This window comes from Mesocricetus auratus, unplaced genomic scaffold (genome assembly GCF_017639785.1).
Source record: "Mesocricetus auratus isolate SY011 unplaced genomic scaffold, BCM_Maur_2.0 Super-Scaffold_100006, whole genome shotgun sequence".
NCBI lineage: Eukaryota > Metazoa > Chordata > Mammalia > Rodentia > Cricetidae > Mesocricetus > Mesocricetus auratus.
The window spans coordinates 10,375,171-10,389,407 of record NW_024429190.1 but is presented as its reverse complement, the minus strand read 5'-3'; the positions used below and the strand labels follow the sequence as shown (position 1 = coordinate 10,389,407).

Genomic DNA, 14,237 nt, shown 5'->3' with positions numbered 1-14,237 from the left:
ATCATCAGGAATGAATTCAGTGGTCTCAATGTGTAAAACAACTCTCTCTACATATTGGGAATCAGTAACTATACTGAAAGGTTCTGTAAAATCCTTAAGTACCATGAGAATGACATACAACTCTGCCTTTTGTACAGAGTTGTAAGGGTTTGAACTACTTTACTTATTTTTCATAATTTATAACCTACTTTCCTGATTTGTTTGCATCAGTGTAGAATGTAGGGACTCCAGAGATTTTTTTTCTTACAATAGGTGGAAGAATCCAAATTGTTTTCTTTATGAATTTGATTTGCATTTTCCTAATGGCTAATGATGTTGAGCATTTCTCAAGTGTCTCTCAGCCATTTTAGTCTCTTCTATTGAGAATTCTCTATTTAGTTCAGTCACCCACTTTTTAATTGGATCCTTTGGTGTTTTGTAGACTTGCTTCTTGAGTTCTTTGTAAATTTGAAGATCAACCCTCTGTCAGATGTGGGGTTAGTGAATATCTTTTCCCATTCTGTGAGGTGCCTTTTTGTCTTGTGGACTGTGTCCTTTGCCTTACAGAAGCTTCTCAGTTTCATGAAGTCCCATTTATTAATTGTTGATCTTAGTGTTTGTGCTACTGATGTTATGTTCAGGAAGCAGTCTCCTGTACCAATTCTTTCAAGGGTACCTCCCACTTTCTCTTCTAAAATGTTCAATGTGGCTGGATTTATGTTTAGTTCTTTGATCCATTTGGACAGATTTCTTTTTGATAACAAATACAGGAGAATTCCAAGGGCTAATATATTCTTGTATATGTGCAGCATTTAGCTGTTCCTGAACCGGCTTTTCTAAAGCCTCTAGCTTCTCAGAGGTCATAGGCCGTTGCCCTACCCAGACAGGTTCATCTGTTAGCCATCTTAAGGGTAGGGCTTTTGGTTCCTGTGTAGGTTTGGCACTCTATTGTGTTTATGTACAGCCTGGATGGTTGGTATCTCTTTTCTGTAGTGCCTTACAATATTCTTTCTACCACCAAGAGCTTGTTCATGGTTCATATCTGATAATGGAGGACTGTTTATCTGGGTATTCCATTTGCTGCAATAGATCATGACCCCAGAGATTTATTGTGATGTCTGTGACATATGGCCTCAGTCTTCCTCTTTGTCCTTCTGGCTCTATATATTCAACCCATCTCGTGCCTTGTTTTACTTGATATACGGCTCGAATCCCTAAGAATTGAATGTTTACCTCTTGTAGGAGCCATCTTGGAGGTCAAGATTTTTGAGTTATGATGGTTACATCATCTGTAGTATCCAAAATGCATATAATTTCTTTGTTATTCATTTTAACTTTTAGTTTAGGCCTCTGATCCTTCATAGAATATGCCAAAAATATGTTTTTTTGTTTCCCCCCCAGTTACGTTTGATTCATCCTCAGTAGCTAATCTACCATGCAGAGCAGTATTATTCTTTACAATAGGCGGTTGGGTCTTCTAATCGTCCGGGGAGAGATTGTCCTCCATAGTGCCTGGGAATGACTGGACCACTTTTGACAGGAGTTTTCTGATTGTAAAGGGTTTCCTGGTTTGTCTGTGGTCAATCTACATTCATTGATCCATTGTTGGCCTTTGCCACATCTACATAACCTAGAATGCTGAGGTCTTCTGTTTGAGTCTTTCCTAGGAGGAGCATTATTTCCAGGAATGCTTTCCCTACAATTTCTTCTTAGATGTCCTGTAGAGAGAAGCCTTTTCCTTGCCAGTTGCTTTGGTTTCCCCCCCCCCACCAGTTGCCTGGGCTCTGCCGCATTGTAGTCCCCAAATAACACACAAGACGCTGTATTAATTATGAAGCTGTTGGCCTTGCTTGTTTCTTACTGGCTAGCTCTGACTTAAGTATTTACCCTATAACTGCTGATCTAAGTATTTCTCTTACCAGAGAAAAGTTTCCGGGCTTCTTACCCCTATGGCGGTTACATATTCTACCACAGTTAAAACATCTGATATTTAGATGTCTTTTAAGAAACCTTTGGAGTCTGCTTCTTCTACCCAAGCTTCTTTGTCACCATTGTTAAGGCATCTGGCATCTTGGTGTCTTTTTAATCCTTTGGAGATTGCTTCTCCTATCCTAGCTTCTGTGTCAAGATGTTTATACTGAATACTGGCTGTATACAAATCCCATTCATCCAGTGGTGCTGTTCTGATCTTTAATGGCCAAAGCACCTTTTTGCATTGTGGATTCCCATTCTTATAAGCTAGAAATTCTATGAGTATTTGCCTAGACTCTCAATCTGTTCCCTGTAACTCTACTGCTCTGGACAATCTTTGGAAGAATTCACTATATCGTTCTCTTGGTCCCTGTACTACTTTGGTTCTATTCTCTTCTGGTTCATGAACCTTATCCCTAGCGTTCAAGGCTATTGTATGGCATAGAGACAAGATGCGTTCATCATATGCAGCTTGAGCCTCTGGGCCAGCATAAGGACCCTCACCAAGAACCTCATCTTGGGTAGCCGCATAACCTTTATTTAAGCCTTAAGCTCAAGAGCTTTTTCTTCTTCCCTCCATAAAGCCCTCCATTGTATTTGAGATGAAGTGTCAAGTACGACTGATATTGTCCCCAATCCTTAGAGGTCACTCTATTTGTCCTTGCCCATGAGTCTAACATTTGGTGGACATAAAGGGAATGCATTCCATAAGAGACAACAGCTTCCTTAAAATCTTTAAGGTCTTTCATCTGTATTGGCTCCCATCAATATGCAACATAGCCATTCGGGTGTGTTTTTGTTGCTGGTTTGTCAGTCATAGTCACTGGGAAAACCATAGAGGGCATAACAACCTTAGGAAAACAGAACCAGTCTATGACTCACCAGGGGCCTCTATAGGTCCTTGCAGCACTTCTCAGCATGGCAGCTCACTCCAATAGTCCAGGAAACTGAAAGCAGCCTTAGAGCCTTGGAGCGTCTCAAGGCTTGTGTCTCCTGAAGCAGCCCCCAGCCCCGGAGTTGCAGAGTGAAGGTCCAGCTTTCAAATTTGGGTGGGTGGTCTGAATCTCACTGGGGCCTCCAGAAAATGTTAATCCCACCTGTTGGGAGTAAAACCACTATCTCAATTTAAAGTCAAATTTGAAGCAAGTTTTAATTAAACACTGGCCGTATGAATGGACTCTGGCCCGGTCCATCTCTGGCTCCCAGAAAATGGCCCCAAGTCATGGTTTGCAGGGGCTTAAGTATTTCCCATCAGAGCCAATCAGGGGCAAGCTTATGTACCTCCTGCCTACATCCAATCAACCCCAGAGTGTTTGTTCAGGCCCTGGCAGCAGGGGAGGCACAGGGAAGTTTTGCTCAATGGTTATTGTTACCATAATTCAGGTGGAGTTGTTTTGTCCTATCTTTTTTTTTTTTTTTTTTTTTTTTTGGTTTTACGAGACAGGGTTTCTCTGTATTGTTGTCCTATCTTCTTTGAAGATTAAAAGGGTTCTGTCAGGAGCTAGCATGTCTCTATAATGGGAAGTTTAAACATTTTAAATGCCATACTTAGCAGCTCTTAGAACCATCTATCTAATATGTCTGGGTTTTGGCCCTAAACTTAACAGTTTGTAAGTTAGTGGTTTAAAAAGAGTTGAAAGTGAGATAAGAGACTTTTGGAAGTACAGAAGAGAGCAAAATACAAGAGACTGGGAATCCTGTGTTTGTGTAAGCTGCAGGAGGAGCGTCACCAGAGAAAAAGACCGAGAAGCATCTCCTGGGAGGGAGAGAGAGTGTTGGGGGAGCTGAAAACAGAAACAGGCTGGACCGATGCAAGCCAGAGGGGAGCGACGCCCAGCCTGCAGGTGGGACTGGTTCCCGGGAGAAAGACCTGAGAAGGCCCGAGAGTGGGGTTGCTGGGGGGCAGGCAGCTGTGGATGGGGGCAGGCTCTGGCAGGGGTCTTTGGCACTGTGCGGCAGGAGAGGGGAGGGGTGGCGCCCAGCTGAGGGGTGGGACCAGAGCACCCAGCTATCAGTCAGTCACAGCAGAGGAGGTTTTGATGCCCAATAGTACACGAGATGAAGAACAGAGAAGGCAAGGGAAAGTTTGGGGATGGGGGAAGCAGGTGGAATCATAGGAAATTTTCAGGGGAGGGTCAAGGAGGGAGAGATATCTCCTTCCATTGGTCAATGTGCCCACAAAATTGTAAACTTGTCATTTTGTTTGTTTATCTAAGGGAGGATAAGGACCATTTTTGAGTGCTAAGATGCGTCAGTAATGTTGGGTGTGAATTGGAGTCTTTGGGAGACATCCCAAAGGTGTATCTCTCAGAATGGAGAGAGCTGATACCCTTTGCGAGTTGATGACTGGGAGCCAAGGTCCAGAACCAAGGGAGTTCCCACAGTTCTCACATGACTGATAGAGAGATCTCTGGGAGGGAGGGGTCATCACCCAAGCTCTGTCACCAAGAGAGGGACTGGTCCAAGGAGAAATCTAGAACCTGTCGAAAGGATTCTCAGATGGTTAGGAACAGACTTGAGATTCCAGCAGAGAAGACAGCAACAGCAAAAGGAAAACTGCCAACCAAACCAAACTGAATGAAATGTGCCTGCCAGCCATCCAAGGGGAGTCTACGTGGCTGCTGAAGGCCATGGTGGGGTGCATTCTCCCCACCCCCACAAGACAGAGTGGCGATGCTGGATACTCAGTGGTCATCACTGATGCCCTGGGGAACATTTAGGATGGTTAGTGTCTTACTTAGGGTGTTCTTACTGAGACACCGTGACCACAGAAACTCTTATAAAAGAAAACATTTAAAATTGGGACTGGGTTACAGTTCAGAGATTTAATCCATTATTTTCACCATGGGGAACATGGCGTCATGCCGGCAGACATGGTGCTGCAGAGGTAGCTGGGAGTTCTACATCAGGATCCGCAGGCAGCAGGAAGAGAATGAGACACGGTAGGCCTGGCTTAACCCCCTCTTTTTGACCCAGTTCCTCCAGCAAGGCCACACCTCTTACTAGTGCCACTGTGAGATGAATGGAACAGTTATCTGATGGTCCGGAACTGGTTGGGGCGCCTGTAGACCCATCCAAACCACGCTCCAAGTCACAGAACCAATGTAGAGCGCCTTGGAGTCGGCACAGAGCATGCCCACACACCAAGTTCTCAGCAAAGGAGATTGATTACCCTGGAGGGACAAGCATGGGGTGGGGCTGCCTCTGGATCAGGCAAAGACAGCGGCAGGCATCTCTGCAGGAGTGGCTTTCAAGGCAAAAAAGAGTCTGTGCTAGGATGAGTTGGTAAATTCTGATTGGACAGGTTAGTCAGTATAGCCAAATAATGAATTTTGATTGCTAGACCTTGGTGGTTTAGTCTCAGGTTCAGTCAGTGGCCAAACAAGTTAGCCTTGGGGGCTATCTTTAGGAATGTAAGGGACAGGGAAGGGGAAAGGACAAAACCTGCCCGCACTTTTTCTGCCATGCTTGGGCCTGTTAGAGAGCATTTCGTTTATTTTGCAGAAGATGCAGCACCCACATGGTGCCTCACAACTATCCATAACTCCAATCCCAGGGGAGACAATGCCCTCTCTTGTGACCTCCAAGGGTACCAGACATACACCAGATACACAGACATACACAGGAGCAAAACACTCACATTCATAAATAAATTGGGGTCTTTGTTAGGGTTTTGTTTCTGAAGAGACACCATGACCACAGCAACCCTTAATAAGGAAAACAGTTCATTGGGGCTGGCTACAGTTTCAGAGGTTTAGTCCATTGTCATCATGGTGGGACATGGTGGCATGCAGGCAGACACGGTGCTGGTGAGGTAACTGAGTTCTCCATCTTGATCTGCAGGCAGCAGAAGGAGACTGTGTGTACATTGGGTGTAACTTGAGCATATGAGACCTCAAAGCCCGCCCCCACAGTGACACACTTCCTCCAACAAGACCACACCCCCTAATAGTGCCACTTCCTCTGGGCTAAGCATTCAAACACTTGAATGGAGGCCATTTCTATTCAAATCACCATAATCGTTAAAACAAAATGAAACAAAGTCTGAATGCATAAATCCTAAAAAAGTAGAAAAGATTAAAATGAAAATAAGCAATTAAAGTGAAAGATGGTGTTATGGCTACAGCCAGTGTTTGTTTACACTAGGGAGGCAGCCTTCCTCTTCCCCTTCCTTTGTTTCCAGATGGCAGGCAGAGACATGGCCTGGTCACTTGTCAGTGCACCCTCCCAGCTGAGACGGAGTTCTGTGACCAAAGTGTCCTTTCTGCTGGCGCCCAAGGTCTGATAATGCAGACCTGAAAATCAGCAGTTTATCTTTGGTGTCTGGGGCATCTGTCTGTCTGCACAACACTTCGTGAGACCATGGTTCCAAGTGGTGTAGAAGGCTGGGTCACCTGTATTCACCATTTGTGGTATCAGGATATGGCAGCCAATGTTGTCCGTGCTTCCTGGGATCCAGTTGTAGCTCCTCCAAGCTGTGGTGGGGATGCCCAGTGGGTGTTAGGGGTTGGTTCTCACCCACTCAGCACCACACTTCTTTTCTGTGCAGAGTCCTGAGGTCCAGTCACCCATGCTCACTGAATCCAGCCTCTGGATTGGGTATCCTGCAGATTGGCCGGAACCTGTTAGGTTCTCCAGGCAACCAGCAGTCTACAACCCAACAGAATGGAGGGTAAAGCTGGCTCTAACAAGATTTTAAGCTTAGCTGAAAAGTTTGTAACACTGTGTTTTTAAGATATTCAAACTAATTACTATTTTTTATTACAGGAAGATATGGAATCACGGTCTGTTGCTCTACAGGAAAACCAACACCCAGCATCAGGCTTGTCGGGAAAGGAGGAAAACTCACAGACACAGGAACAGCCAGCCAGGTACAGGCAGGCGCTCGTTTCTGAGTAAAACCGGCTTAGTGGCGATCAGAAGGGGTGAGAGCCGTGTGCATCGGACACATCAGGTTTATGGGAGGAATTTAACACAGTGGTGAGAATATAGTGAGAGTTATCAAAACAAAGCTAAATCGATAGAAACAGTGATTATTCATTTAATTTCCTGCTTTGTGAAGCATTTGCTGTTTTATGTCTGATTTCACATCGCCTAAGTTTTGTGTTTTATTTTGCCTCCCAGCTTCTAATGTCCTTTTTTCCTATTTATATAAAATTGAGTCATTAAATACAAATTGGTGCTGAAAACACTTTTTTTCGCTGTATGACCCTGCTGAGAATCAGGCCTTTGTAGACTGTGCGTGTTACTCTATCTCTGAAAGACCATTGATTGTGACTGCACCTCTTCTGTAGTGAATTTTGAAGGCTCTCATTTGGCTTGGAAAGTGTGGATAAAATAGCTTTCTGTGAGCAAATTTTCCTTAGCAAAGAAAAGTTATGTAGGTGGTGAGGAGAAGAGTCAGGTTTTAGAGACATGTGACACTGGCTTTGACACCAGCCTTTGAACCTGCCCTGTGTCATCTTGGAAATGTTAGTTGTCATCAACTATGTTTCCTCTAATGTGAACAGGAATATGATATATCCAAGATTATTATTTAATATGTACATGTTTAACTTCTACCTGACTATATTTTATAGCATTTTGCAATTAGAACTGGAGATAAATATGGAATTCTTTATTTAAATTGTGGCAAACATCAAAGTTTGAGTCAAAAGGTGCCCGAATAATTGCAACAGTACAGGAAGGCCTCTGTGCTGCTGTCCACTTCCATCTCGTTTTACAGTGTCTTAGGGCCTGCCTTAGGGTTCTGTTGCTGTGATAAAACACCATGACCAAAATCAACCTGGGGAAGAAAGGGTTTATTTCAATTACACTTCCAGATAACAGATAGCTGAGGGAGGTCTGGGCAGGAACTCAGGTAAGTCAGGGACCTGAAGACAGAAATGAACAGAGGCCATGGAGGAGTGCTGCTCACTGGCTTGCTCCTCGCGGTTTGCTCAGCCTGCTTTCTTGTGGCGTTGTCCCAGTTCAGACTGCCTCTTTGCAGAGATGCCAGATTGTGACATAGTGACAACAATTAGTCAGGCCAGAGCTCCTAAGGAGGCAGCAGACTAGAACTGAGTCGTCTGTGCTGCAGCGGTGTCGCCTCAGCTTTACCTGTTGGCACACGTCCTTCCACGTCCATCTGGGGTGTGGAAGGGTTAGGACTGCCTGCTCCTAAGGAAGATGTCCTGGTGTCGCATAGGGAAGAGGCATAGCCTCACTCAGGACCCTGTGCTTCTGCCAGCCTCGCCTTGGGATTGTCTTCTGAAGTGCTTGCTTGTTTATATGACTCTGAAAATGCAGGACATATATAGCAAAAATAATTATTGTGTTTTATAAATATTCATTTCATTAATTTATTTTCCCTTTGTACATGAATGCATTTTATTTTGATCAAATCCACTTTCAGGTCTTTCTACCCATATTCCCCTTGCAACATCATGTTCATATATGATTATATATGTATATATACACATATGTGATCAGTAGGATACATATGTCAGTACATAGGTAGCTATCTATGATATCTATATCTTTTTCAGTAGTTAACTACCTGTAGCTTTTCAACCAAAAGCGGGGCCTTGTGAACCATGCCCCCAATCTTCTGTAATAGTAACTAGATCTATCTTATGCAGGTCATATGGACCATCACAGAAGTTAATAACTCATAAGTGCAGCATCCTGTCATGTCTAGAAGACACTGCTTCACATAAGTCCTCCCACCCCTGACTCTTGCAGTCTTTCTGCCCCTTCTCTCATGACCCTCCTGGAGCTGCTAGGGGCTCAGAGCTGTACTAATGTATGGGTACAAAACTAAGTATTTAGAAGGCAGCTAGATATGTTACTAATTCAACAAAAGCACAGTGGTAGGTTCTGCTGTAGGGCTTATGTCCTCTCTAGCCACAGGTCTTTGGACAGGTTTCTAGCACCAGGCATGAGTCCCCTCCTGTGGAACAGGCCTTAAGTCTGATTTTTTAAAAAGTAGTTGGTTACCCCCATAACATTAATGCCGCTGTCTCACCAATAGGCATGCCTTACCTGGAAAGCTGTTATTGCAATTCTCAGTGTTCAGAACTGGGTAGGACTGTCAGTCCCTCTTGTCTTCCACTTGCCTACTACCCTTTGGCACTCAGAAAACTGGCTCTCATGGAGGAAGCATCTAGTTCTATACCAGTTTGATTTCTCCAAGTCCTGTGACAGAAGTATGCATTGTCTTCAGCAGTAGGATCTTAACTTCAGGTTCTGGTGGGCGACCAAGAATAATAGTAACTGCCTGTAATGTTTGGAGGGGTCACCCCAAATTCAGTATTCCAGTATAGCAGCAGTGAAGCAGGCTTTTTCTTTGGGCTACCAAGTAGACACTGGTCCCTGTGTGTGCCAGGGTTTTTCTTTTGGACCACCAACCAACTCCCAAATCATGACACAGAGACTTCCTATTGGTTGTGAATGCTGGGCCTAGTTTAGGCTCGTTTCTGGCTCAGTCTTTTAACTTAAATTAACCTGTTTTCCTTATCTACCTTACACTTAAGGGCCTTCTGCCTTTCTTCCTTCTATATATCTTACTTTCCCTGCTTCTTGTGTTTGGCTGGCTGGCAGCTGCCTGGCTTCTTGTCCTGGGCATGTCCCCCTCTTTCTTCTTGTTCTCTTCTTTCTTCCTCTCGTTCTTAGATTTCTCCTCCTACTTATTCTCTCTGCCTGCCAGCCCTGCCTATCCCTCTCCCGTCTAGCTACTGACTGTTCAGCTCTTTATTAGACCCATCAGGAGCCTTAGGAGGCAAGATGAAACAAATCCAACACATCTTTACATAGTTAAACAAACGCAGCAAAAACACATGCAACACACCTTTACAAATTAAAGTAATATTCCACAGTATAAACAAATGTAATACATCTTTGCATAGTTAAATATTCCATAACATAGCAGTTTCGTGAAAATTTTGTTGTAGCAAAATGAAGAAAGTCATAAATTGAGTCATGTTTTGAATACCCTAACAGATCAGCAGGCGGGTGGGTTACAACCAGGCAGGGAGAGCACTGCTATCTGGGGAGCAGTCTGATGACATTCTTGCTTTTTGGGTTGGTGGAAAGCAGTGTCTTGCTAAGTTACATCCCAATGATGTCACTTCAGAGTCACAAAGATATTAGGTCAGACACAGAGGTGGCAAGGAATGGCTATTAACTGGGATAAAGTAGCCCAAGATACGTTATAGCAGTCTCTGGATCCCCACTTCAGTCTCTGTAATCACGGTATATCTAGTCCATGATTAATCAACCTTGGAGAAGGTTCAATGCCAGCTGCACTGGCTTCTTTCCTGGACTCACATTAGTATAATCTAGAATTTTGGACTGTTGTTAGTATTTTTATATTATACCCCTGTGTTTTTGATAAATACATTAACAGCTTGTTTTAGCCCCTAATATTTGTTTTTATTAACTTCAGTTACTATCTCTTCTGCAAGAACAAGCTTGCTGTATGCTACCATGCACACAGCATTACATCTTTCCTAATCTTTCCCATATTGCCTACACTTTTAAAACTCTTACTGGTATGGAAAATGTAAATTAAATGTACTGCCTCCCCTATCAAAGCATTAAATGAGAAAGGGGGAGTTTCTGTAAAGAAATTTGTATAAAGATGCCATCTTGAAAAACATCCCTCCCTCCCCTCGTCGTGCTCAAGGTTTCATCCTGCTCTCAAAGTTGCTCTTTCCTTATCTACTGCAAAATGTAGGAACCCGAGCTCTGAGCACTCAGTGAGACATGAAATGCCTCAGGACTAAAACCCAGCAGGCCCCAGCAAAGCCAACTTCTGCAGGAAGAAAACCATTTGCCATCCCCAACCTCAAACTGTATTATAGAGATATAGTAATAAAAACAGTATGGAATTTGCCTTTCCAAAATACTTTGGACTGTGTGGTCGTCTTCTTAGGATCTCGGACCCGTTCAAGCACTGGGGTTTGCAGTTTGAAGTATGTTTAAACTTCATGAAGCTTGCTTTAGTAAGTCATCTTGTAGACACCCGTTCTCTCGTGGTAAAGTGGAATTGTATGTATTCGGTGACTTTCTTTGTTGGTTGACTCCATAGTTTGGGGTTCCCTGTATAACAGTAAGTTAGGGGTAAAGATAGGGCAGAGGGCAGGACCCTCTCTCTTTGACAAGTCTTCTATTCTCAAGGGTCTGTAAACCATCACCCTCTGCCTTACCTTCTCTCCCCACTAGCAAGGGGAGGTGTTAGGAAAACTGCTGATTCACTTCCCTTGTGTCTACAAAGAGGCCCAGGTGGCTGATGGGAGGCAGTGTCTGTCTGGTCTCACTCATGTGCTCAGGGCTCTGTGCTGCTAAAATTAACTGGTCTCCAGCAGCCTGTGGGTGTCACCTTTAGCTTGTGGGTGTTCTGCACCTTCTAATAGCACATAAGGCCTGCACCCCTGTTTGGTTCATTTCCCCACACCTGAGAAAACTACAGTTGTGCAGCAGGCATGGTGGCACATGCCTGTAACCACAGCTCTCTGGAGGCATGGTGGCACATGCCTGTAACCACAGCTCTCTGGAGGCATGGTGGCACATGCCTGTAACCACAGCTCTCTGGAGGTGGAAGCAATCGTGAGTGTAAGGCCTGCCTGAGCCACATAGCCAGATCCTGTCTCAAAGATCCCAGGGCTGGAGTGTGGATCATTGGTAGTACAGTGACCTTACCTTACAGAGTGCCTGTAAGCCACCTCCAGCACTGCAGCAAGAAGGGGAGGGAGGAACGGAGGGAGAGGGGGGAGGGAGGGAGAGAGGGAGGGAAGACGGAGGAGGGAGGGAGAGAGAGGGAAGGAGGAAAGGGGAGGAGGGAGGAGGGGGGGAGGAGAGGAGGGTGGGAGGGAGGAAGGGAACAGGGAGGGAGGGAGGAAGGGGGAGGGAGGAGAGAGGGTAGAGGGGAGGGGGAGAAGAGGGAGGGGGAGAGGGAGAGGAGGGAGAGAGAGGGAGGGGAGAGAGGAGGGAGGTTTGGAGAAAAAGTTCAGGAGAAAACTATAGTTCCAAAGCATATACTTTAGCCTGGGGCCTGCGCGGCCTGGCGGCATCTCTGCTCCGCCATCTTCCTTTAGAAAGTGGTCCGTGATGGTCGTGGCGCAGACAGAAAGGCCGCATCCCTCATTGTTGTTCTCACTCCCCCTTCCACCCATCAAGGGTCCTGTTGGACCTGGAACGACACGGGGAAAGCACTTCCAACGACTTTCTCTCACTTTCTGGCTCTTTCTGTCGGAACTCACTGTACACCTGTGAGTAACGTCCTTGAGATGAACTTCCCCTCCCTGCTCCCTCCTCCCATGGCACCCGGGGCCCCTCAGGTCATGTCTTTGTTTCTGGCCTGTCATATAATCAAGCCCCATATAAATGACTACTTGGGTCTCGCTGCATACTTTCCAACGTCTCAGAAGCTCAGGGCTCATCTGCGGTTGCAGCTCTGATTAAACTTTGCAAAGGCTGAGTAAGGATCCATATGTAATTGCTGTTGAGCATTACTCGAAAGAGAATTCCAAGAAAGCCAGCTCAAGATGGAAAGGGAAGCCAAGTTTTCTGCTCCATCTGTGGGCGCAAATTAAAGGGCGCATTTCATTTCCAAATCAATGCAAACCATGTTCTGATTTTAGGGGTGCAGAAGTCAGTGTGTCACACGCTTGCCCAGCTGGATCATCTCAGACAGTTGTGAGAAAAGAGAGGGGTCTGTGATAGAAACTCAAGTTACAGCCATAGATGATGGCTGGCTTAGCTAGCGTTACTGTTGCTGGGGTGAAACGCCGTGACCAAAAGCAAATTGGAAAGGGAAAGCTTTATTTGGTTTACTCTTCCACATCACTGTTCATCACTGAAGGAAGTCAGGACGGGAACTCAAAAGGGACAGGAACATGGAAGCAGGAGCTGATGCAGAGGTCATGGAGGGGTGCTGCTGACTAGCTTACTTCTCATGGCTTGCCCAGCCTGTTTTTTTTTTTTATAGAACCCAGGACTACCAGCCCAAGGATGATGGCACCACCAAGGATGGACTAGGTCCTCCCCCATCAATCGCTAATTAAGGAAATACCGTACAAGCCTGCCTACAGCCCCATCTCATAGAGGCATTTTCTCAACTGAGGCTCCCTCCTCTTTGATGACTCTGGCTTGTATCAAGTTGACATAAAACGAACCAGCTCAGTTTTCCAATACTTTAGTCTTAGGAATGTCCTACGTTGTTTAGAATTAAGGATGAGCAATGGGATCTTTTAAATATGTTGTTTCTGTGTGTGTGAGCCAAAATTGTCATCTTTAATTGTGTAGTTTACTGTTGAATCAGTCATAGACAATGAAGAGGAGACCCTGCCTCTCTCCACCTTGTCCCTGTTATGTTAGCATCACTCACTTCATGTAGCAAAAATCATGAGAACCAGCAACTGGTTTTTTAAGTTAGCTTTGGAGAGAGGAAATTTTCCTACTCAGAGTCTAATCATTCTTAAGCCCTGTGAAATTTTTGGCTGTCATCACTCTTCATGAGAGAAATGAAGACAGAGGAGGTAACTAAAAGCTTTGTGTTTTTTTAAACAAAGATTAACTTTAAAGTATACAAGTAAAAATACACTTAATATACAGAGTTGATCATGCTCCAAAAATTTTTCAAAGAACCAAACTCATGTCTTATTGTGTGTTTTTACTCTAAAGGGTTTCCAAGGAACCTGGTGCTAATGATTGTGATCCTACAGAGAAAGAGAATGCTGAGGTAAATTGCTGCTTTACTAGACTGATTTTTTTGTTCTAAATTTAGCTTTTTCAGTATTTATCCCAAATTATGCAGTACTTTCTCTACTATTGAAAAAATTCCTATACAAATTTTCTGTAGTTGATTTGTTTTGTTTTGGTTTTTGGTTTTGAGACAGGGTCTTTCTATATAGACAGTTCTCAACCTGTGGGTCACATGGGTCACCTATCAAATACCCTGCATATCAGATATTTATGTTACAACTCATAATGGTAGCAAAATTACAGTTATAAAGTAACAGCAAAAATAATTTTATGGTCTGGGTGTCACCACAACTTGAGGAACTGTATTCAAGAGTCGAAGTATTAGGAAGGCTGAGAACCACTGCTCTGTGTGGGCCTAGATGTCCTAGAGCTCACTAGAAAGACCAGGCTGGCTCAGACTCACAGAGTTCCTCCTGCTCTGCTTTCCCACTGCTGTAGTTAAAGGTGTCTGTCACCACACCTGGCTTGTGGTGAATTTTTTTTAAACTTTGGTGATAGCAAACATTTGGAGGCCATTGGGAGTTGAAACAAAGGCTTAGAAA

At 44.5% G+C, this 14,237-nt stretch overlaps 1 protein-coding gene across 1 annotated transcript in view; it reads left to right on the top strand.

Annotated features, from left to right (window-relative positions):
- The window catches only part of LOC101838290 (ankyrin repeat domain-containing protein 30A-like), a 120,181-nt gene that overhangs the window by 55,406 nt on the left and 50,538 nt on the right, over positions 1-14,237 (top strand). Inside the window, exons 9-11 of the mRNA XM_040746629.1 lie at positions 6,500-6,622; positions 6,718-6,821; positions 13,615-13,672. Of these exons, the coding sequence (XP_040602563.1) occupies positions 6,500-6,622; positions 6,718-6,821; positions 13,615-13,672 (285 nt within the window). The remainder of the gene's footprint in view (positions 1-6,499; positions 6,623-6,717; positions 6,822-13,614; positions 13,673-14,237) is intronic.